This window comes from Dermatophagoides pteronyssinus, unplaced genomic scaffold (genome assembly GCF_027571235.1).
Source record: "Dermatophagoides pteronyssinus isolate colony J.1.1.1.1 unplaced genomic scaffold, Derpt_VIB-CSIC_2022.12 sq0002, whole genome shotgun sequence".
Classification (NCBI taxonomy): domain Eukaryota; kingdom Metazoa; phylum Arthropoda; class Arachnida; order Sarcoptiformes; family Pyroglyphidae; genus Dermatophagoides; species Dermatophagoides pteronyssinus.
This window is the reverse complement of record NW_027461526.1, coordinates 1599801-1622293: the sequence shown is the minus strand read 5'-3', so window position 1 is coordinate 1622293 and position 22493 is coordinate 1599801. Positions and strand designations below refer to the sequence as shown.

The following is a 22493-nucleotide window of genomic DNA, read 5'->3' as shown; positions in this document are numbered from 1 at the left end:
ATAATCATAATCATCATAGATGATAATCAATTGTCCTGTATGGGGAAAGCAAGCAAGCAAAACAAAAACAACTCCCACTTTCATCATATATGGATGATGATGAACGATCTTTGTCGATCTGGCCTCCTGGTACGAAAATGGGCGCTAACCGATGATAATCATTGAAAATTCTAGTTGTGTGTGTGTGTTTGTATGTGGTTACACTAAAGCATTGAAAAAAATGTAGAAAAAACGAAACGAATATATATCATATATACGCTCTAATTGAATTGATTGATTAATCACGCAACTGATCGATACTAATTTAGTCTTTTTCTTCTTGCTGATTTCTTTTTTTTCCCTTTTTCATTCTTGCACATTTATTCGCTTGGTTGATTGGTTGGCTTTTTTGTCGGGTTTGATTTTTCTTTTCACGTTTTATTTTTTTTACGCAATCTTGAATTTCGATACCATACTTATCTACATACAGAAACACGGGAAAAAATGGAATCTTTCTTTGCAAATTTTCTTGATTTTTCACCCTCACTCGCTCTACTATTTCGGAAAAACGAATAAGAATTTCATTTTGATTTTGATACAATTGACAATATATACAATATATGTTTGGCGCATATAAAAATAGTCAATGATAACGAAGAGACCGACACAGGAAAGAAAAAAAAATCCTTAATCTAATTATTGCCTTGTTCGGGTTTTCCGGGCTATGGATTTTTTTTTCGTTCCGAATATATATGTAATAGAAGAATCAAAAAATATTTTTTTTCAAAATGAAAACAAAAAGCAAAATAAGTTTGTAATTTATAAGTTTCAAATGAAATAGCAAAAAAAAAGAAAGAAAAATTTCCTAGATGGTTCAATCAAGAACTACAAATTATTGCAATATATATTCATTTTTCATATTGGTCCGGCTATTTTTTTCAAAAAAAAACCAACCATCTTATATTTTGGATATTGTTTGTATTGATTAATTATGTCAACTTAATGTCGATCGAATTTTCTTTTTCATTGTGGGGAGACAAATTTGTTCAAGATACATCTTGTGTGCGTGGGTGGCTGTTTTTTTCCGTTATGATCAATGTTTTTTTTTGTTTTGTCTTTTTTTTTCTCTTTATTCTTTTTCTTCGGTAACCGTAGCCCAAAGCCAGATTAGAACGTGAGGTCACGTTCAATGTATGTGTTGTATGTGCTGTGTGTATTTTCTGTCATCCAAAACATTTTTACAATATATAACAAATGAATACGTTTATTGTTTAGTTTGTGGGTTTAAAGTTTGTTTTGCATCCAAAGAAAAAAAAGACAAAACAAAAAATGATGATGATAACAATAATGATTCGAGGAAATAAGCCTGTTACAACAGTAACAACAACAACAACAACAACAAAAAATGAAAAATTTGAGTTTGGTAGATTATGACAAGGAGACAGAGAGAAAAAAAAGAAGGAGGAAAAAAAGTTTCCATTTCGTTTATCCGGTTATCTATCTTTTTTATTGATTAATAATATTTCTCTAACTATATCTAGGTTGATTTTGTTTTCTATTTTGTTTCTGAAACAAAAGACAAAAAAAAACTAGCATTTTCTCTTTTTCTTATAAATCAATTATAAATTACAATTCGATGATGATAATGTTCATAGAGATTTTGTTTTGTTACTTCGACCATAGTTTCAACAAACAGAATGGGAAAAAAATGTTTCGAAACTAAAAAAGAAGAGATTATTTCAAGATTTAACTCATAATAATAAACAACAGTAACTCATTCATTCATTCATTAACCCATCATCCATCTATTCCGTTCACTATATACTCCCACACAGACATCACATCATTTCAAAAAAATTTGAGATAGCAAAATAATTGTTTTTTTTCATATATTTTGAAAATTGTTTTGTGTAAAACAGGAAAATTTTTCATTCATTCTTGGTAAAAGAATTTACTATTGTTTGATAATATTATATTATGTTCATAATCATCATCATCAACAACAACAACAAAGTCAAACGAAGTTAGGCTTTAATATTTTTCTAGTTTTGTTTTGATTCAAGAATCTAGATTATATTGTTATATTGTGTCTCACACAGTATGTCCTGGATATAGACAGAGCTGTAGTATTTATGAAAGTATATTAAAGTGAATTATCAAAAAAAACGAGTTGATTTAAAGCCAAAGCTCCTTGTTAACACTATAGGCGCCAAAAAATAATATAAACAAGAAAAGAAAAAAATTGATGCTACTGTTTTGGTTCGTTGATTACAGGCTGGAATTATTATTATCATTAGTATATTGTTTATTATTGTCGATGTCATTTTCATCTCAATTTTTTGTTGTTGTCGTTGTTGTCATCGTTGATTCATAAATTAAAAAAGAATAAATGAGTAAATCTCTTTTTTTTTGTCTTTTACTATACTACTACTAATACTCTACAACTACCGTTATAAACTTTTCGGTCTTTCACAATTTCATTCCAAAAAAAATCCGACGAAAATAGTTTTTTTTGTATTTTTCAATTTTTTGGAATATTCTGATCTTGGGTCCATTTCATTCATTCTCTTTTTTTCTATTGAATTTTTTTTCATGAAAATTCTATCATTAGCTAAATATTGTTACTTTTTTTCATTTAATAAGTGGATTTTTTTTGAATAACTTTACATCATTATTATGATTATTGTGAATAAATACATAAATATTATCATTAATACAAAATGATCTAGGTTGATATATTACAATGAGATGATGATAATGATGATAATACAAAGATAGTAAATAAATTTTGTTGTTGTTTATATATGTCATCAACTAAACACAAACCAAACACCATATAACAATAGTTATTCTGAGAGAGAGAGGTCTATATGTCTATAATTCGAATATTTTTTTTCTCTTTTTATATTTTGTAACATTGAATTTTCATATGTGTTGCGTCAGCTGCTTCAATTGTTTTTTATTTCACTTCCTTTTGCTCTATGTTTTTATACAACATCAGTCAGTCGTCTGCTAGAATCTCTTGTTTTATTTTCTTTCAGTCATTCATTCACTTTAGATGTGTTAATTTAGTTTCACCGAATTACTTCATTTCCAACAACAAACACACACACAAAGAATAAATGACGCCTTTGGATTCCCTTGGACAATAGTAGATTTTTATTTATGTGAGGGGAATAAAGTATGGTGGGATATTATCTTTTTTTTTGTTTTTGCTTTTCTTTTGTTGTTATAAAAAGAAATTTTGGTTAGTTTTCACATCATCCATCCATCCATTCATTCATTCATTCATTTTGTTTCATTTCATCGTATACATTCATTCTATTCATTTATTTTCTCACTTTATTTTGTTTTGTTTCTCATTTTCGTTTCGTATATTACAATTCTGTCGACAACGACAACAATAACAAGGATGATGATAGAAAAATAAAGATACAGAACGAAATGAAAAAAAACGATGCTGGATCAACTCAAGAAATGATCGAAATTTCATATGGATGTTGATAAAGAAAGTTCTTCAAAAGAACAACAAAAAAAAATTGTCAACCTTTATCTAATTCATTTTATATTTCTTATATGCTTTTTATATTTTTTTCTTCTTTCATTGATTTAATTGCGATATCGATATACTAATTTGATCTAAATTTTTTTGTTCGTCATATTTTTTCAATAGGTTAATTATTCTCATTACGTTTGTTTTAAGCATACGCCCATTACTGCATGTTTGATTTTTTCCACATAAAATCTATCAATGAATTTTGATAAAGAATACCCAAGGAAAAAGGATCAATCTTTATTATTATTTTTTTTTTTGTAATCTCAATTCATATGAATGAATGTTGAACATGTCAAAAAATATTCCTTGTTCAATATACTATATGGTTAACTGATTGGTCGATTGTTTCGAATCCAATTGATTCGACCGGTTTTCGTTTATTCATCCATAATCATCATCATCATCATCATCGACGGCTGGTGTCGATACAGAATCGAACAGCATAACTAGAGAATGTAATAAGTGTTTATGAAATATTAGCAGTTTGAAACAGAAACAAATGAAAAAAAAGTTTTCTCGTTGCAAAAAAATGTATGAAAAATCGAATAGTCGAAATCCATAGTTGTCGACATGTGAAAAATCGATCATAATTATAAGTCCTGTCGGTCGCTCGGTCGTTCGTCATCCGTAAGTCTAATATTGGTTTGGGAAAAAAAACGACGTCAGGTTCAAGATGACCTAGAATTATTATTATTATTATTATTAGAGCTATAGAATTCCGTCATATTTGCAACATTTATTACAATTTCATGCTGCACTGTATACTGTAATACCATTACCAAAATAAATTATCACAAGAAAAACTAGAATTTTGGGCAATAATAATAATTTCGATTACCAATTTCTTATTACAATTCTAAAAAATGGTCCATTTTTTCTGACAGTAATGATTAACTCTTTTTTTATTTGATCATTTTTTTCTTTATTTGTTCAAATTTTTTGTTTGTTTAAAGATTTAATGTCAGATTAGTCAGATCGTTATTTGATTATATTTTTATTTGTCGAATAAACCACTCCCAAACCTCAAAATGAGAAAAAAAATGAAAATTTATCACTTACTAGCACGAATATTGACATCTTGACTTTGAATGGAACCAACTTGATTTGTTGCCACACAACGTACGATACCCGAATGAACATCCTGACGATAGGATGTAGCTGAAAATGGTAAATATACAAGCTGTGTTGTAAGCAAATCTTTACGTATCTGTCGTAATCCAGGTATTTGTATCAATGGTGTTCCATCTGCACGTGTCCATGTGATTGTTGGTGCTGGTATTCCTAATTCAATCAATTCCGAAAATTTTTTTCAATATAACATATTATTTATTTCAAATTTAATTTACCTTTGGCACTACAGGTTATAACACTGCCTGTATCATTTAAAAATATCACCGAACTAGGTGGTTCAACCAGAAATTCTGGTCCACTTTTTTCATTTGATTTTAATGGTGAAGGCAATGATGATGACGATGATTGTGATGACAAACTATTTGCTATTGTTATTGTTGATTGAGCTATTTTGAAAAAAAAATAATAGAATTTATATAAGAAAAATGATTTTTTTTAAAATAAAGATAAAATATCCATTTACACTGATGTGTAAACAAAGTTATTATTATTATAAAGAATTATAATATGAAATTCATTGATTCTATCCGATACGGGATTGGTTTTTTATTTCTCTTCAAAATTGTTTTTTTTCTTTTCAAAATTTATTATTTAGATCGTTTCGTTCGTTTTTTCTTCTTTTGGTCATGTGTATGTGTATCATTCTTTCAACCATGATAGACCATTAACGTTTCGATTAATATTATTGATATGATTATTATTATTATTGTAACAAACAAACATTGTGACGACGAATTTGAACGATATATGGAATGGTAACATATACCATCTAATAAACAAGCAAGCAAACAAACAAACAAACAAACAAAAAAGGAAAAAAATATTTATTTACGACGTAAATAAATAATATTTAAGCTTATTTCTTTTTTATCTTTGGAATAGTTACTATTCGGGTATTTATCGTCAACAACAACCAATAGGAGAGGATTTTACATCATCACCACTTCCTTTCATCATCATCATCATACACCCTTTCCCCATTTCACCCTGTAAATTTTCTTCTATTCAATGTGTTGTTGTTGAATATCCCTTCAATAAGAATGTTTTATGTTGTGTTTGTTTCGATTGAAAACGGTTTTTGTTGTTGTTGTTGTTGTTATTGATGATGATGATGAAAAAAAGGAGAAGATAATTTTACCGTTATAAGCGGATTATTTCTATACGGTCGTTTCTTTTTCTTCCTCTTTTTATACTTACATTTACGATTGCTATTTTCATTTCATCATCATCATCATCATTGAACAACAACAACATTCGTTTGGATAGATGGAGTTATTCTTCAGCATGATGATGAGTATGATTTGATTCCTTACTATTATGTAATTGATTATAACGAAAAACGAACGAGAAAAAAAAACATTCTGGAACCTCGATACAGCTTATAAATAATAATTGTTGACATTTAATAAAAATGTGGATATATAAATGTAAACAGACTAAATTTAATAATTTTTTTAGACAGTTAAACATAAACAACAACAACAACAACAACAACAACAAAAAATATTGCCATAATCTATCAACCCATCATAGATGACGGTACTTGACTGGATTGTTTGTTTATTTTTATTCGATAATCCACTATTATTGCTGTATGAATACGATGGGTTAATAAATTTCCTGTTTTTTTTGTTAAATATTGATACAAAAATAATGGATGTGAATATGAATCAGTTTTAAGAGAATATTTATGATAATCAAAACGCCCATCATCCAACAACATCATCGATCGCTTATGAATGACGTAACGGAATTTTTTTTTATTTAATATCAAATTGAATTTTCAATAAAAAAAAGTTTCATTCATTCATTGTCACTTTATAAGTTTTATTTCAAGAATTCAACCAAGCGTTATAATCAAAATCTTTGAATGACATACACACACACATATGCACACTTTTTTGCGGTAAGCTTGTTGATCAATTTTAACCTGACAATTTTATGTGATGCTTGACAAAGATTTTCAAAAAAAAAGAAAAAAATTGGCTCATTCTTTCATGACATTGTTAACTCACTTTTTCTCTTTCTTTCTCAATTTCCATTAACATAAAAATTCAATTAATTTTTTTCTGTAAGTTTTGTCTGATTTTTTTTCACTATGATGCCAAAATATTTGTGGCTTTGGCTTTTTTTGATGGAATTTTTTTTCCTTTTGTGTTATAATCATCGAAGATCATCATATGGCAGCAGCGGCTGTGAGAGGGTAATCATCCAAATGGATGAATTCTTTAAAAGCATTGTTATTGGAAAGTTTTTTTTTCTCTCACTATTAATAAGAATTGAACTTTTTTTTTCAATTTCAAAAAAAAATTGAAATTTGCAAAACTTTTTTTAAAAACATTGTCTCAATTCAATGATTGGCCTATTACATAAACGTCTGATGATGATGATGATAATAATAGAAGTGATGAGGATGTCATGTTCATATCAAAGAATATGAGAGAGAGAGAGAGATGTATATGCGAGTGTGATCGATTGCCTTGTTTCAATTTTTTAAAATTTCATTTCAATTTTTTTTTTTGTTAAACTTTGTATCAGAATCAATAATCATATCATGCAATTTTCAATTATTATTATTCTTACCAATATGAATGACCGTTGCAGAGATTATTAACATCATCAATAAATATTTACTTATTTGTATTTGATGTTGTTTTTCTTGCCAAAATATTTGATTATATTTGTTCATTTTTGGATAGTTTTTCTTCCTTTTCCTTTTTTTTTTTGATGAAAATTTTCTCCAACAAAAATTTCAATCGTTCATCATTCATATAATGAAATTATTCATTTTTTTTCTCAATCAAAAAAGAATTTTAAAATTTCATTATAAATTAATTGTCGTTTGATGCTGATGCCGTGTAATAATAATGATGATGATGGTTTTTTTTGTTGGTGGTAAAATTTTTCCTTTTTTGCATAATTTATCAAAAAAGAAAAAATGCAGGAATAAAAATGTACCTTTATTGAACCCAGTGAATGTTTACAACAGGAATAAAATTCAGTTGAATATGATTGAAAAAGATGGATAGAGTTGTTTTTTTTTCGGAATTGAATGATTGAATAAAAACACTCTCGGTTTCAACAAAATAATATTAATAACATAGGTAGTAGGAAGAAGAAAGAAAAAATAAGCGATGGCGGCAAAAAATGTGACCGGAATGTTTAACCACCACCTGGTTTCCGTTCATGGCAAGCAAATAGAAATAAATAAATAAATAGGAAAAAAATTCTGACGTTTTTTTCACAAAAAAAAATTGAATGAAAAATAGATATAAATAGAATAGATGGATGGTTTTTGAAGCAAAACACACACACATACACAGGATAGGCAAAATTAGCGATCCAACCTTTTGCTCAATCATTGGCAACAAGAATTCAACTGTTAGAATTGGTGCTTTCAATTATTTGGTGAAAAAAAATTATTTATTCATCATATCTTGAATGTTGGTAGTGTGTTGTTGTGTGTATTATTTAATAACAAGCTTCTCAAAACAAGTTTATTGGTTAATTTATGAAATATAACATTTGATACAACGTCAATGTAATATAGTTATTTTTTTCTATAGGTCAAATAAAGAATCGGTCATGTTTTCGCTGAATTCAATTTATCAAAAAAAAAAAAAAAAAAGAATAAGGAAATATACTGATGATATATTTGCTTGAATTATCGAAGAAAACGGAATGAACTCTATCTAAAGAGAAAGAGAGAGATGATCATTTGGATTATTAAAATATATGTGGGCCGCTATTTGCATACACATTAACAATGAAAAAAATTTTCACTTTGCCGTGAATAACCACATAACAAAAAAAATGATTGCAGGTAAAATTAATCATTGAACACTGACACTGAATGAACAAAACATAAAGAAAATTTTTTTTCAAGTGTTTGGTATTATATATGTGTGTGTATACATGATGAAGAAACACACAAATGATATCATCATGATTCATGTTCCAAACATAAACTGAACATTCAATATGCCCAAACGAATATTTTTCTTTTTCTCTTGAAACGTTAGGCGCCAATAAACCTAACTATAGTATAGAATTATTGCCAACAAAAATAACAATAACAACGAATCTGAAATCCGTAGGAAAAAAAGACCGGGTATTTCGAAACATTGTGTCGGCGCAATTCTATTTATGTATATACTGGATAATTCGTATAGCTTTAACATTACACCACTAGCAAAAAAAAATTATCTTTATAACCGGACGATCGGATGAAAACAAAATATCGGCGTGGTTTAACAAAAAAAAGTCCTAGCAGCATTTGATTAGTTAGTTATAAGGAGCCATATTATAACGATGATTAAATAACAATTTTTTTTTCGTTGGACCAACTGATTGACAAACACAACTGATACAAATCATACATACACCTTATCAAATTAGAATGTTTGTTTTTTTGATGTTGATGCGGATTTTTTCAATTTGGAATAGATTTATCGCACCATTCATAATATGTTTATTCAATGTTCATTTTCTATCAAATGAAAAAAGTTACATTTTCAAAATCTTTATATAATCTGCTATTTCTTTCACCTTTTATTCTTCAAAAAATAAGAAAAAAAAACGGAAATTGATCAACCAAATTGAATAGAAAAAAATGGTCCCAGCTAGGTAGCCACTATTGATATACACAATCTAGTTATTACCCATATAGAAATTAATATACCATCATAACCATACAAAAAACATGTTGTCTATATCCAGAATTAATCGATCTTGAACCCGATTTTCTCACTATAGTTATTTTTATATGCAACGTTTACTTGACGATTTATAACTATAACCAAAAGATTCAAAGTTTTTCTGGTCTTCTATGATAACAATAATAATCTCTCTTACTTTTTTCTAGCTATATTTGATAGATAATGTGAATAACAACAACAACGAAAAGAAACAAAATGAAGAGAAGCAAGAAAAAAAATCGCCAAAATAGAAAATTTGATTGCGTGATCTAGTCGAGTTTTTATTATTATTATGTTTTTTTTTTTGGTTTTTTATTTTCATGGTTCAACTTCGATTTATTTTATTTTTTTTCATTGAAATTGGTCATGGTTTCATATATTATATACTAAAAATCTTTATTCATATAAATTCAATTCGATGAAAATTCAATTGAATTTAACCACACATGAATTTTATATGTGTTGTTGTGTGTATGGACACCATTATATAATCATGGAATTGACTAATTTAATATGAATTTTTATAAATGTTGCCATCGTTTGCTTGTTTTTTTTCGCTCACTTACCATCATCATCATCTTTCAAAATAGATCAATCTTAAAACAAAGCATTAAAAAAAATCCCAAGGTGAATATGCCAGTGAATATATCTTAAAAGATTGATAATATTCTGATTTAATAAACAACAAGGGAAAAAAGACGATCCGGCGATTAGATCTATGTCTAAAATAATAGGACAAACAAAATAAAAAGACTGATCATAGGCGGCATATTTATTATTATATTTTCAGAAACATATGATATACTGCAACATACAACAACTATGGCGTGATGATACACGATCATATGTCATTTTTTTTCTTTCTTTTTTTTTGTTTCTGGTTAACACAATGGATCATTGCGTGGACATTGTAACAATGTTAAATTTGTCTTGAATTTTTGGTTTGATATTCGATAGATTGGATCGAATTATGGCAACGGGCGCTAAACGATCATTTTCCAATTTTGTCTTTTTTGTTGTTGTTGCTGTTAATGTTGATTATACAATGGTTATTGTTCTTGCTGCTGCTGTTGTTGTCGTGCGATCGATAGCTGGTTGATTTTTTTTCTCTTTCTTTTTCCCCATTGGTTCCACTTTTTGGATTGACATTGGCTGTGATTTTTCCTCTGGTTCTTTGGCTATTTTTTTGTTTTCATTGGTCTGGTTGAATAGTTCAAAACAATATTTGTTGGATCTTGAAAACGACACAGTAAAGTGAAAACAAAAATTTTGTGGTGGCAGATCGAATGTTGCTAAATTATCATTTAATGAAATGAAAACCTACACACACAAACATAATTTTTCAATAAAACAAAGTGACAAAGTATTTGGGTTATATGAGTGAAAAAAAATTATTGGTATCAAAACGGCCGGCATGACGCCCGTTTTTTTTCTTTGTCACTAAAATTTCATTTTAATTTTCCCGAATATAGAATCGTTGGAGTTGGTTTATTCTCGAATCTGACATGGCCTTTCCGCTTTTGGATAATTTTGATGAAAAATTCAATTGTTAATTTTACTTTTAGTTTTTTGTAATTCATGTTTCCGTGATTCATTCATGTGATTGCAAGTTTAAATTTCCGTTTGTTTGTAATATTCAGATTTTTTTTTGTTCAATCAATTAAAATATTTTATGATGATGAATATGAAATTGTTTTTATTTCACTTTTCATCATTGTTGTTTTCTATTATTTTTCTCTGATTCTGAAGAATTTTCCAATCTATATGATTTGTTTTGTTTTCTATGACGATGAATGTAGAGAAAAAAATGAAAATTCCATTCGTTCATATGGATTCCCATACGAATTTTTTTTCTGATTCAAATCAATTTGTACGTTACAATTCATCTTTTTTTTCATTTATCTCTCTCCGTTTTCCAAATATACTGATTCAGAATGGCAGAATTTGTATGATTTGATTCGATTTTCATTTTCATATTGTCGACACTTGTGAAATGTTTGATGATTTTGTTTGTCATCATGGTCGGATATTACATATCCGATTTGATTTTTCGATTCGAACAGTGAAAAAAACCGATACATTCACCAAAAAAATACAAGATTCTTTGTACTGATTTCACATTTTGTTGTTGTTGTTGTTGGACATGTTTTTTTTCTTTTCACTATTTTTTTCAATCAAAATTCATTCACTTTTCATCATCTCATTCAAAATAAATATAATCAAAAATGGTTTCCTAACGGAAACCTCAGTTTCGTAAAATCTATAGAATCAGGATATTATAATCTGATGAAAAGAAACGATGAAAATGTAAAATGAAAAAGAAAGAGAGAGATGGAAGATTTTGCAAATGTTTTAAAAAGGTTGAAAACCACTGATGTAGAATATTCAATTCCTTTTTTTCTTCTTTTTTGTTGTTGTTATTATTGAAATATTCCTAGATTGATTTTTTTCATCATCATCATCATCAACATTAGGAATGTCATAAATCTATTTGAATGAATTTGAAGGAGAATACATGGGAAATAAAATGATACAATAGTATAAAATTGTCACATACAAATGTCTTATATTAGTAATTTTTGTTTGACTAATAAAATCAATTTGAATATTGAAGCATTGTATTTTTTTAGAATCGGAATACACATTTATTCTTAAAATCTTTTGAATTTGATAAGTATTATTACCGATTCTTATCAATAATATTTTGGATACGTAATCATGATGAGTGTGTATTTCCATCGGAAACATCGACGAACAATAAAAAAGAAATTCAAAAGATGTTTTTTTCTCATCATTCGTATTCGTCGAAATTCATTTCCCACAAACATTCATTTCGTTTTATTATTATTTTTTTTGTGTGTGTTTAATATATTTCTCGACAATTACATTCAACCATTTAGATGAAATAGAATTTATTTCATAGATTTTACAATACATTTCCTATATATAATTATTATTATTTTGGTTGAATGAATGATGAATAAAATGAATGGCTACTAATAAATTTTTACTTTTTTTTGAAGGGGAGAGTAACAAAAGTGCGAAAAAGAATTCATAAGAAAAATAAGAAAAAACAACCAAGAAGATCATTGACGATGATAAGAGCCAATAAACCAAGAGAAGATTATCCTAAATTTTTTGGAAATTCGGTTCTACAAAAAAAAAGTTATATATAACATTTGTGCACGCATATAACATATTATATTGAGAATTTTGAAAATTCCATAACTTTTTGTTTTGTTTTGTTTTTTCTTGTTCATTCAAGTCACGTGCTTAGAATTTTGTTCTTGGTTGTCATCTTTCGTCGTTATAAATGTTGTGATGTTGTTAAAACAGTGATATATGTGTATATGTGTCCGATACAAAGTTATGTTGGAAACAATTTACAAAACAGTTTCATTTGGGGTACGTGTGTGTAGGTTTAGAATCACTTTAGCTAAACTTTCAATCTTGACATATTTTGCTTATGTGTGTGTGTCCAGAATAATATCTTGATGGGAAATAGAAAAAAATGCTAAATCTTCGTCAATATCCAAGAATGTGTGAATATTCTAAGAATTTTTTTCGCTTTAGTTGACTATTCAGGCATTGATTGACAATTTTTCTTCGGCTAGATCGAATAGATCAAATGTGTGACTTGAAGAAGACGAAAAAAAAATCTTGAGAAATGAATCCTCCAAAGGGCATTCAGACTAATTTTATTTGTTTTGTTTTGCTACCAAATAAATGTTAGATAACAAATTTAACAAAAGCATTTTTTTTCTCTGAATTTTACTTTTTGAATGATAAATATCCGAATATTGTCTAGTTTGTAGCAAATATATTGTATTGCTTATTTGATTTGAGACAAAATAATCATCGAAATAACATAGGACAGTTATATATAAACAAATAAAAAACAGAAGAAATTGTTGTTTTGAAATTGAATCCAAACCGAATCAATTTTATTATTTAGTCAAACAAAATTTCACAAATGACTTTTGATTCGATAGGTATGTTTGATAGGTATACCTAAAGAATCTAACAATTTCTAAGAATTCAGATAGATACAATTCTTCATTGATGAAAACAATATCATTGTTGTTAGTTTTTATCTAAAACTATTTTTTTTTGTCAAAAATGGACATGTTCATTTGTTTCATTAAAACACAGCTGTTACAGATTTTATTATCATTTCTGTCCTTATTTCTTATATGATGATGAATTCTTCTCTATTAAAGAAAAATCAGCATATTTCAAATATTTTATCATCATTATTTTTATGATGATGACAATGATAAAGATTCTGGTTTCGGATTTTTTTCATTTCATCACCAATTTTCGGACGATCAACTTTTTTTCTGATGGAAAGATAGATAGACTGAAAGATTTTTAAAATTTTCTTTCTTTACAAAAGAAAAATGGAACAAGGAAAAAAATAATGTCTATAGATCGGATGAAATGAAGCGGATATCGATTCCCATTCCGATTCATTCGGATCTTATGTTGAAGTTAAGTTTGAAACACAGCCGTTACGATTTGCGGCATCATTTTTTTACTTTCTTCTTGTTTGGTTATCCATCTTTTTGTTTGTTTGTTAGTATGATCTTCTTATATGTAAAACACATTGCAAAGAGATGAATGAATAAGAAAAACGTTTTTATTTGTTCCATTTTTTTTATTCCTTATTTCAAATTTGATATTTGTGATTCATTTATAACATTTTTGAATTCGTTTGTTCATTCATTCGAATGAATGAATGTGATGTTTGTGATTGATTTCAATATATCAATGATGATGATGATAATGTTGATCCAAATTTGTTGTCGTCATCATAATAATCATCATCAGTATCATCATAGTACATGGCTCAGATGTTACCATTTTTTTCCTAGTTTGATCATTTGTTTTTCTTCTGGTGTATAACAATCCAACAAATATTAAAAATCCTAAGACAATCTAGTTGAATCAAGAAAATTCCTTTCTTATATTTTTTTGATGAAATGAAAAGGAATGATTTTTAGCCATAAGCATCTATAATCGATCGAATAATGATGAAAATATAAAAATAATAACAAAAATGTCATTTTTTTGTTTCGTTTTGTTTGATTTCAATTTTAATAAATATCATGCAGATAGATTGCAAATATGAATCGATTCTATCATTTTTTTTTTCATTTGTAATCAAATTCATATAAAATTACTTTCTCTGATTTATCCATCTGAATGAATATTTGGCTGTCAACATAACAGGAATTTGTTATTGAAATCATCATCATAAACAATATCATTTCAATCTTGATTATTGATTTTTTTTTTTTTTTTTTTTTGATATTTAATGCTAATGTTATAAATCGTTAAGGAATATATAAAAATAATAATTTAGGCAAGTGACAAATGAAATGTAATACAAATTTCAATATTGGATATATTATGCGTATAAAAATCGTTGATCAAAAAGATGAATATTATCAAAATGTAATCATTGAAATCAGAGATACGCCCAACATGTTTGATACATGAAAACTAAAACTAAAAAAAAAAAATAGTAATAATTTTTCTAATACTTTTTCAAATGTGTGTTTGACGAATTGGTTGGTTTGAAATGTTTTGTTCGTCATTTGATTTGACTAAAATTGATTAGAATTATCGAGAGAAAAAAAAATTATTTTATCTTTATGTTGTTTCATTGTTTTTTTTCCAACCCGATTCGAATACAAGGAGAATGAAGGAAGAATCGGTGAAATATAGTTTAGTGATTTCAAAAAAAAACTTGCATTAGTGAATTTGGCATTCAAATTCTCATTTGCCAAACGAAAAAAAAACATCGACATGAACAACAATCCGAAACAAATCAAGCAAATGTACCAAAACGGTGTGTGTGTGTGTGTTCCATATGAAACGAACCAGTAACCAGATGTGACTTTTTTTTGAAAATTTTTTTCGTACAAACACACATTGTAACAATATAATGAAAAGCGAATATAGAAAAAAAAGTCCAAGAACAAAAAAAAATCAAATTGTAAAATCGAACGAAATCAACCAACCAACCAACCAGCAAGTCAGCCATCAAGAAGTTGTTGCTGGTTCATCGAGTGATCGTCAAAAATGCAAAGAGAGAAAAAAACTGTCGTTCCAAATAGAAGAAAAATAACCAATAGGAAATGGGAAATTATTTTTGACGAAGTAAAGACAACACTGTAAGCACAAAAAACAGAAAAAATTGTAGGAATTTTTCAAATTCATTTTGTCGTTTTTTTTGTGTTCTTTGAATTCTTCGATTGAAAATTTTTGAAATTTAAATTTTGTTTTGTTTGTTTATTTGTTTGACTCACAGGAATTTGACAATCCAGTTTTTTTCTTGCTCTCTACCCACCAAATAAGCCAAAATTAAAACAATTTTTTTTTGTTTCCGTTTTGTTTTTCTATCGAAAAAAAAGAGAAAAAATTACATCGAAATTAGAATTGTAAACGAAGTTGTTGACATTGTAAAATTGTTTTCAATTTTTTTTCACATTGATAACAATGTATGTTTGTAGTTTTAAACATGGTCAAAATTAGATAAAAAGAAAACATTGAAAATTGCTGATATTTCAAATATAAATTTGTATTTGATGTGGATGGGATGGATTCCTATTTATTTACTGTTTAGATTAGATTGAATAAATCAACCCAAACCATTGGGTATCGTTTAATTGAACATACAACCAATGATTGTTATTATAATTATCTGTTGAACTATTTTCTTATTTATTAGTTCACCCTGAGAATAAGTTCATGATTTGACCTTTTAACAAATTCTGTATATGGTTGTACAAAATGGATTAATGTTATTTGTGGATTTGTCACAAATATAAAATAAATAACCATCAATAAGTAATTGTTCGATTTTTTGGGGAAAAAAATAATATCATTTTCTTCCATTGTCTTGTCATCAGTGTAAGATATTTTTTTTTTGATCATTTTCTTTATATAAGTTACTTAGTTGCCATTTTGATTGATTACCATCATTGGCTCCTGGTGTGTATGTGAGTTTGTGTCAATTTGGATCCGTTTGTATCGGTTCATATCGACCCAAGAATCGGGATCTAATAAAGAATTTTTCTATACACCGAAATAAGTAAGTATCCAACTGTGATGATGTTATGATAGTTAGGTAAAAGAGAGAGAGAAAAAAAACTTGTGCTTGTTTGTTTATTTTTTTCTGGTATCTGTTTTCTTTTTTTTTCGGTTTGGATGGGTGGAATATATCATTCTTTACAGTGTACACAATTTGAATTCAATTAACGTTTTTTCGCTCTCTTTCTTCACATTTTTCTTTTTAACTCATTTCCGTCCTTTTTCTCGTCATTGTTGTTTTTTCATCTAGGTTTGTTTTCTTTTTTGTTTGTTTGGTTGAAGAAAAATAAAATAATATTATTACAATGATAATATACGACAAAACTTTCCGATGAGTACTCAATTTTATTTTATTTTCTTCTCTATTTTTTTCAGTTTCTACAGGACCATCATGAGTTTATCAATGATCATTGATACGATGATGATGGGAGGATATTTTCCAAACATACAGAAGGAGTTTCCAAACAGAAATATATTTACTTAGCTGTGGCTAAATTTATCATATCGTTTTCAATGGTTCATGTGAGTGGTGTATGCGATTATCATATCGATTCCATCATCATCATCAGGATCATCATCATCATTATGCATTGAATTTCTTCGATACACTGGAATCTAACATACCAAAAAAAAATTCTTTTTTCTTGCTCTTATTGGATAATACGATTACTTTTATTCTCCATCGATTCTAATGCAAACATCAAACATATATAAACAAATACAAATAGAAAACAAGATGATTGAAGAAAAAAAAACATGGACAAATGGACTAAATGAGAACAACAAGAATAGATTATATTAAATGAAACAAAAAAACGATGAGTCTTCATCATTATGCTCATGATAGTCATCATCATCATCATCATGACATCAAGATTCTTATGTTTGCTGATAAAGAATTAGAAGTAAGATTCGAGTTTATCTTATTCATTTTGTTTTAGTTTTACAAATGAAATTTCTGATAAAACAACAACAACAACAAAGATAATTTGTTTCTACTTTAAATAATATATTTTTGTTGTTGTCAATCAAATTTGATACCATACGAATTAATTGTTGTATTGTATAATACCTCTTATGTATCGATTATATTAATTAATTTCAATTTGCTAAATTTGTTCAAATTTAATTATAATCATATGAAAACCCTTTCGAATATTTAAGGTCAAAACAAAATGAAATCAATTCTGATGTATGTTCTTGGATCTTCATCATGTTATATCCTTTTTGTTGTTGTTGTTTGGTTGATTCTAAGAATCCGTCGAAATTAAGAACCAAATAGTTTCAAATTAGTGAATCTAATGTATTTTCCATTCTTTATTTATTTATTTATCTATTTTGTTAGAATTTTCGTTTTCATCATTGTCGTAGTTGACAAAAATTTTCTTCTTTTTTTTTGGTATCCTCATATGTACAATTTGAATGTTTTTACAATGTTTGTCAAGACATTTTAGCTGGTTGGTTGGTCGTTGATTGTAAATGTTTGCTACATCTATATGTTTGTCTATGATGGTCGACGTTCAAAGTTTCCAAGAATGATGATGATAGCAAAGAATGAATTGTTGTAAACAGAAAAAAATAGTAGTAAATACGAATATATTTTTCAAACGAACAAATGAATGGATGACGAACAAATAAACAAACAAACTAGCTAACTAACAAACAAACACAAACAAACACTGGTCTTCTTAAATGATGATGATGATGATGATGATGATGATGGTTTTGAAAATAGGATAGGATAGAATATCTTTTACTTGGATTCTTATTTGTTTGTTTGAATAAATTATTTATTTTGCTACATACTAAACAAAATGAGGGCTGACAAAGATATATACGAATATTAAAACGTTTATCGTTGTGATATATCACTATGTTGCATAACGTTGTTTTCACGCGTTTATTTCACTTCATTTTCATTGATATAATGATACATTGATCGAAAAAAACGAATAATTGTAACGATACGATATATTTATTTATACATAAGATATATCGATAGTCCGATGATCGTAAATTTTCATTCAGTTTTGTTTTTTTTTTGGTTAATTTCATCGTTAAATTGGGTTTCAATTCCAGTTTTTAGTTGTGTTTACTTGGAATATTTAAACTATAAAAAACGAAGGAAAAAACAAAATTCTTATTTACTTCACAGATTTGAAATTAAAAAATGAATAAATAAAATATCATTTTCATCCAAACTAGAAAGGTTTAAATAAGTGTAGAGAAAAAAATTATCATATATGAATAGTAAAGAATGACAAAATGAAACTGAGGATTTCAATATGGTTTTTAATTTTAATTTTTGATTTTTCTTTTCATTCATTCATTTGTCAGTGATTACAAATAACATTATCACATTCCATGAACGTGTGAGTTTTTTTGTCAATTTCCTTTTTTTATAAATTTTTTTCCTGAGAACTTGATGCACTGGTTACATTTACATATGTGGTGTATAGTTATCTAACCATTGACAGGAAATTTTTATATTCTTTTTCATTTTATTATTATTTTGATTTTTTTTCTCTCTCTTCTTTCCATGATGATGAGTCTGTTTTATAAGCAAAGAATATAAAGATTTAAATTTTTTTTATTGTTAATTCAGTTTATCTCTGAAAATTATAGAATATATATTGACTGTAGAATTCTGTAACTAAATTGAAAATATGCACACCCAAACATACAAATAGACTAAATTTGTTATGTTGAATGTTCCTGGAACGTACATATAATATACAAAATTCATTTTATCCAACAAAATCGTTTCTATGAAACTATGATGATAATGACTTTTGATGTCTCAGGCTGTTAATGTTAGCGAACCCGATGAAAATGAAAAGAGAATTTTTGCTGTTGTTGTTGTTGTTGTTCGGATATTCTGACACAATACGGCTACCATGATCATCATTATCGTTTGGTGCATCATTTTGATTCTCCTTTTTCTTTCTCTCTTTTGGTTTCGATTAAATCATCGCCCATCACAAACATCATGACCATTACTGGCATTGATGATGATGATTCTCTCCTTCCATGGTTTACGTCGAGAATAAAATTGTAAAAAAAATTCAAAACATTTGCCGAATTTTTTTCATCTTTCACATTTTTTTCGGAATCTGCATTCAATTGATTCATGTTTTTTTATATTTTTTTTGTTTACTGCAGAAAATGAAACAAAAATTTCGATTTGAAAATCAATCAATTTTCCATTTTCAATCGTCCCGAAACGCACAACAACCAAAATGAACAAAAAAAACAAAAAACAAAACATATCTCCCAAGGATATAAACGATATCAAATGAAGAATCGATGAATGTCATAAGATGAAAAAAATCATCCATTTATAAAATAGTTATAAAAAATATAGACAATCATTAATTTGAATCGCAAATAAAAAATTCGATTGGATTTCCATGTGCATAAAATCCATATAAAGATGTATCCATCAAAGATTTATTATTCAATCGTGAAAAAAAGACAAAAGAAAATAATGATAAAACATATGCAATCAACCGTTCACTTTTTTTCTGCTATTATGAAAATGATAATAATCATCATTAACCGAGATTATTTGGCTAAAAAAATTAAGAAAAATGCTATCATATTGCCATCTATTAGACATAAAGAAAAAGATTTTGAAAAGATTTTAATAAACAAATCGATTAGACAAAATGATTCAAATATGATATTGAAATTCTTTATTTTTGTCAAAAAAAAATCAACCGATTTTTCTTTTTGAAATACAAATAATTGTTCATGACAACATTTAGTATTCTGAAAAAATTGATGTAAGCAACAATTATTGATAAATTTTTTCGATCACAGATGGCGTTATTGTTAAAAGAATGAAAACCTACATCCGGTGGCTGGCGAAACGCATATCAACAAGTTTGTTTTTGTTCATTTTGATTTATGGCCAAATCTTTGAAAATCTTTCCTTATTATCTTAACAAAATTCATCATTATAATATGAATGATAGCGCAAGAATATAAGGAAATAAAAAAAAATAAATAAATAAAAATTCAATTAAGAAACGAATTGATTTGATAAAACAAAAACATTGGTCTTTGACACTATTAGACACTACGTCAAACTAATGACAAATATTGTTTATTTCATTGATCATTTCATTGAGAAAAATTGCGTACGCATGTTTTAAATCTAAATTAAATGATGGTTAATCGTCATTTGGATGTATATGGATGCGATAAAAAAACCCATATGATATTTAACGAAATGTACTTGCAAATTTTTCCCTGTATCAATATTTCCTTTACGTAATATGTTTTCGAATACATTTTATCAGCAATCAAATTTCTAATTTAAAAAGGCATGAATCCATTGAAATCATTCATTGTTTTTTTTTCGAATGTATTTTTTCTAAATAGTTATTTCATAATGCTTGAACATAAATCGATTCTGTTAGCAAATAAAATCAATACTTTGGCTATATTGCTAGTGATTGGTTCGATTCTTTTTTATTCTGCATCAAAATATTCTATACAAGAAACATTCAATACTATTTATCCTCGCATACCTGGTTGGATTGAACTCGATGACGATGTTGGTCGCGATATTGTAAGTAATTTAAGTTTTTTTTTAAATAAATAAATTTATCTATTTTTTCTTCTTGATATCATTAAATTTATTTATTATTAGTTTGAATTGATAAAATCAAGAGGATTTGAATATGAATCCCATTTTGTTGAAACCAAAGATGGCTATATATTGCAATTAGTTCGTCTAGTAAATCCATTCATCAAACCTAATCAAACACTTTATCGTCCGGTGATTTTAGCACATGGTATCGAATGTACAGGTTCGGAATTTCTTATGAATAATCCTGGATATCTAAATTCAGATGGAACATATTTGGAATGGAATGAAAATGAAAATCTAATCAATGGTTCGGAAACAATAACGAATACATTGGGCTTTACTTTAGCATCACGTGGCTATGATGTGTGGTTAGTGAATTTTCGTGGAACAGTTTATTCATTGAATCATACACGATTAGACATCGATGATCCGGAATATTGGAGATTTTCAATGGATGAAATGATTCATATAGATCTACCATCAATGATTGATTATATATTGAATCATACCAATCATTCGTCATTAAGCTATATTGGACATTCACAAGCAAACATTCTTATGTTAGCTTTGATGTCCGAAAGTGATCATTATCAGCAATTAGTCAAACCATTCATAGCACTTTCACCAACATGGTATCTGACTAATGTTCGCACCATACTAGTTTCCTCTCATATATTGAAGCCTTATCTAAAGTGAGTATTATAATCAAAAAACTCATTTTCAATAAATAACTTTCCATGTAATTTATTTTTTAGGTTATCACCAGGTCCATTGTTTTTTCGTGATATGAAAACTGTTCGTTCAGTTTTGTCAACACTTTGCTCAAATCGTATGATAAGATGGATTTGTTATAATATTTATGATTTATCAGTTGGATATCAAACTTCGGATATAAGAGTGGATCGTTTTCCCGTTCAGATTTATAATATACCATCGGGTGCATCGAATGACAACGCTATACATCATATGCAAACACGTTCTAAAGGTCAAGTCAGCCATTATGATTATGGTTTAGAGAAAAATTTACTGTTATATAATCAATCCGAACCGCCTGTCTACAATGTTTCACGTATCAATTCAACACATATGGCATTCTTCCAAGCGATAAATGATAGAATTAGTTCGATTGAAGGCAATATACAATTGAAGCAACATTTATCAAAACCATTACTAGATGATTACATTATTGATAAGCCAGATTTTGATCATATGAGCTTTGTTTGGAGCAAATATTCGGGTGTTCTCGTAAATCAGAGAATTTTGAGCCTTCTTTCATTGTACAATGAAAAATCTACTGAATGATATACAAATGACAATCATTTTATTCTATTTAAATGAAATTAGTGATTTTTTTTCATTGTAAAAATGCATTTTCATCATTTTATAATCCTCATTCAATAAATAAACATAATAAAATTCATTTTTCATATAAAAA

At 27.4% G+C, this 22493-nt stretch overlaps 2 protein-coding genes and 1 long non-coding RNA gene across 6 annotated transcripts in view; 2 read left to right on the top strand and 1 right to left on the bottom strand.

Annotated features, from left to right (window-relative positions):
- The window catches only part of LOC113799129 (cell adhesion molecule Dscam1-like), a 19770-nt gene extending 12363 nt beyond the window's left edge, over positions 1-7407 (bottom strand). The window contains exons 1-3 of one of the 2 annotated variants that reach the window (XM_027349756.2): positions 7250-7407; positions 4882-5052; positions 4595-4816 (exon numbers count right to left, since the gene is read on the bottom strand). In XM_027349756.2, the coding sequence (XP_027205557.2) occupies positions 4595-4816; positions 4882-5052; positions 7250-7355 (499 nt within the window). In that variant the 5' untranslated portion in view covers positions 7356-7407. Of the gene's footprint in view, positions 1-4594; positions 4817-4881; positions 5053-5979; positions 6152-7249 lie in introns of those variants that run through there. The other variant, XM_075824666.1, reaches the window with a different exon arrangement.
- LOC142646267 (uncharacterized) lies at positions 3011-5063 on the top strand. The gene is made up of 3 exons (XR_012847229.1): positions 3011-3165; positions 3391-4702; positions 4757-5063. It is a non-coding gene; the product is annotated as an uncharacterized LOC142646267 (long non-coding RNA).
- On the top strand, positions 6269-22493 carry LOC142646263 (gastric triacylglycerol lipase-like). 3 transcript variants are annotated; one of them, XM_075824677.1, is made up of 4 exons: positions 6269-6572; positions 20848-21037; positions 21119-21750; positions 21814-22493. In XM_075824677.1, the coding sequence occupies exons 1-4, from the start codon at positions 6556-6558 to the stop codon at positions 22358-22360; spliced, it is 1386 nt and encodes a 461-aa protein (XP_075680792.1). In that variant the 5' UTR covers positions 6269-6555; the 3' UTR covers positions 22361-22493. The 3 variants fall into 3 exon arrangements, with proteins under 3 accessions (XP_075680792.1, XP_075680791.1, XP_075680790.1); XM_075824676.1 differs by lacking the exon at positions 6269-6572 and adding an exon at positions 20618-20697; XM_075824675.1 differs by lacking the exon at positions 6269-6572 and adding an exon at positions 20681-20736.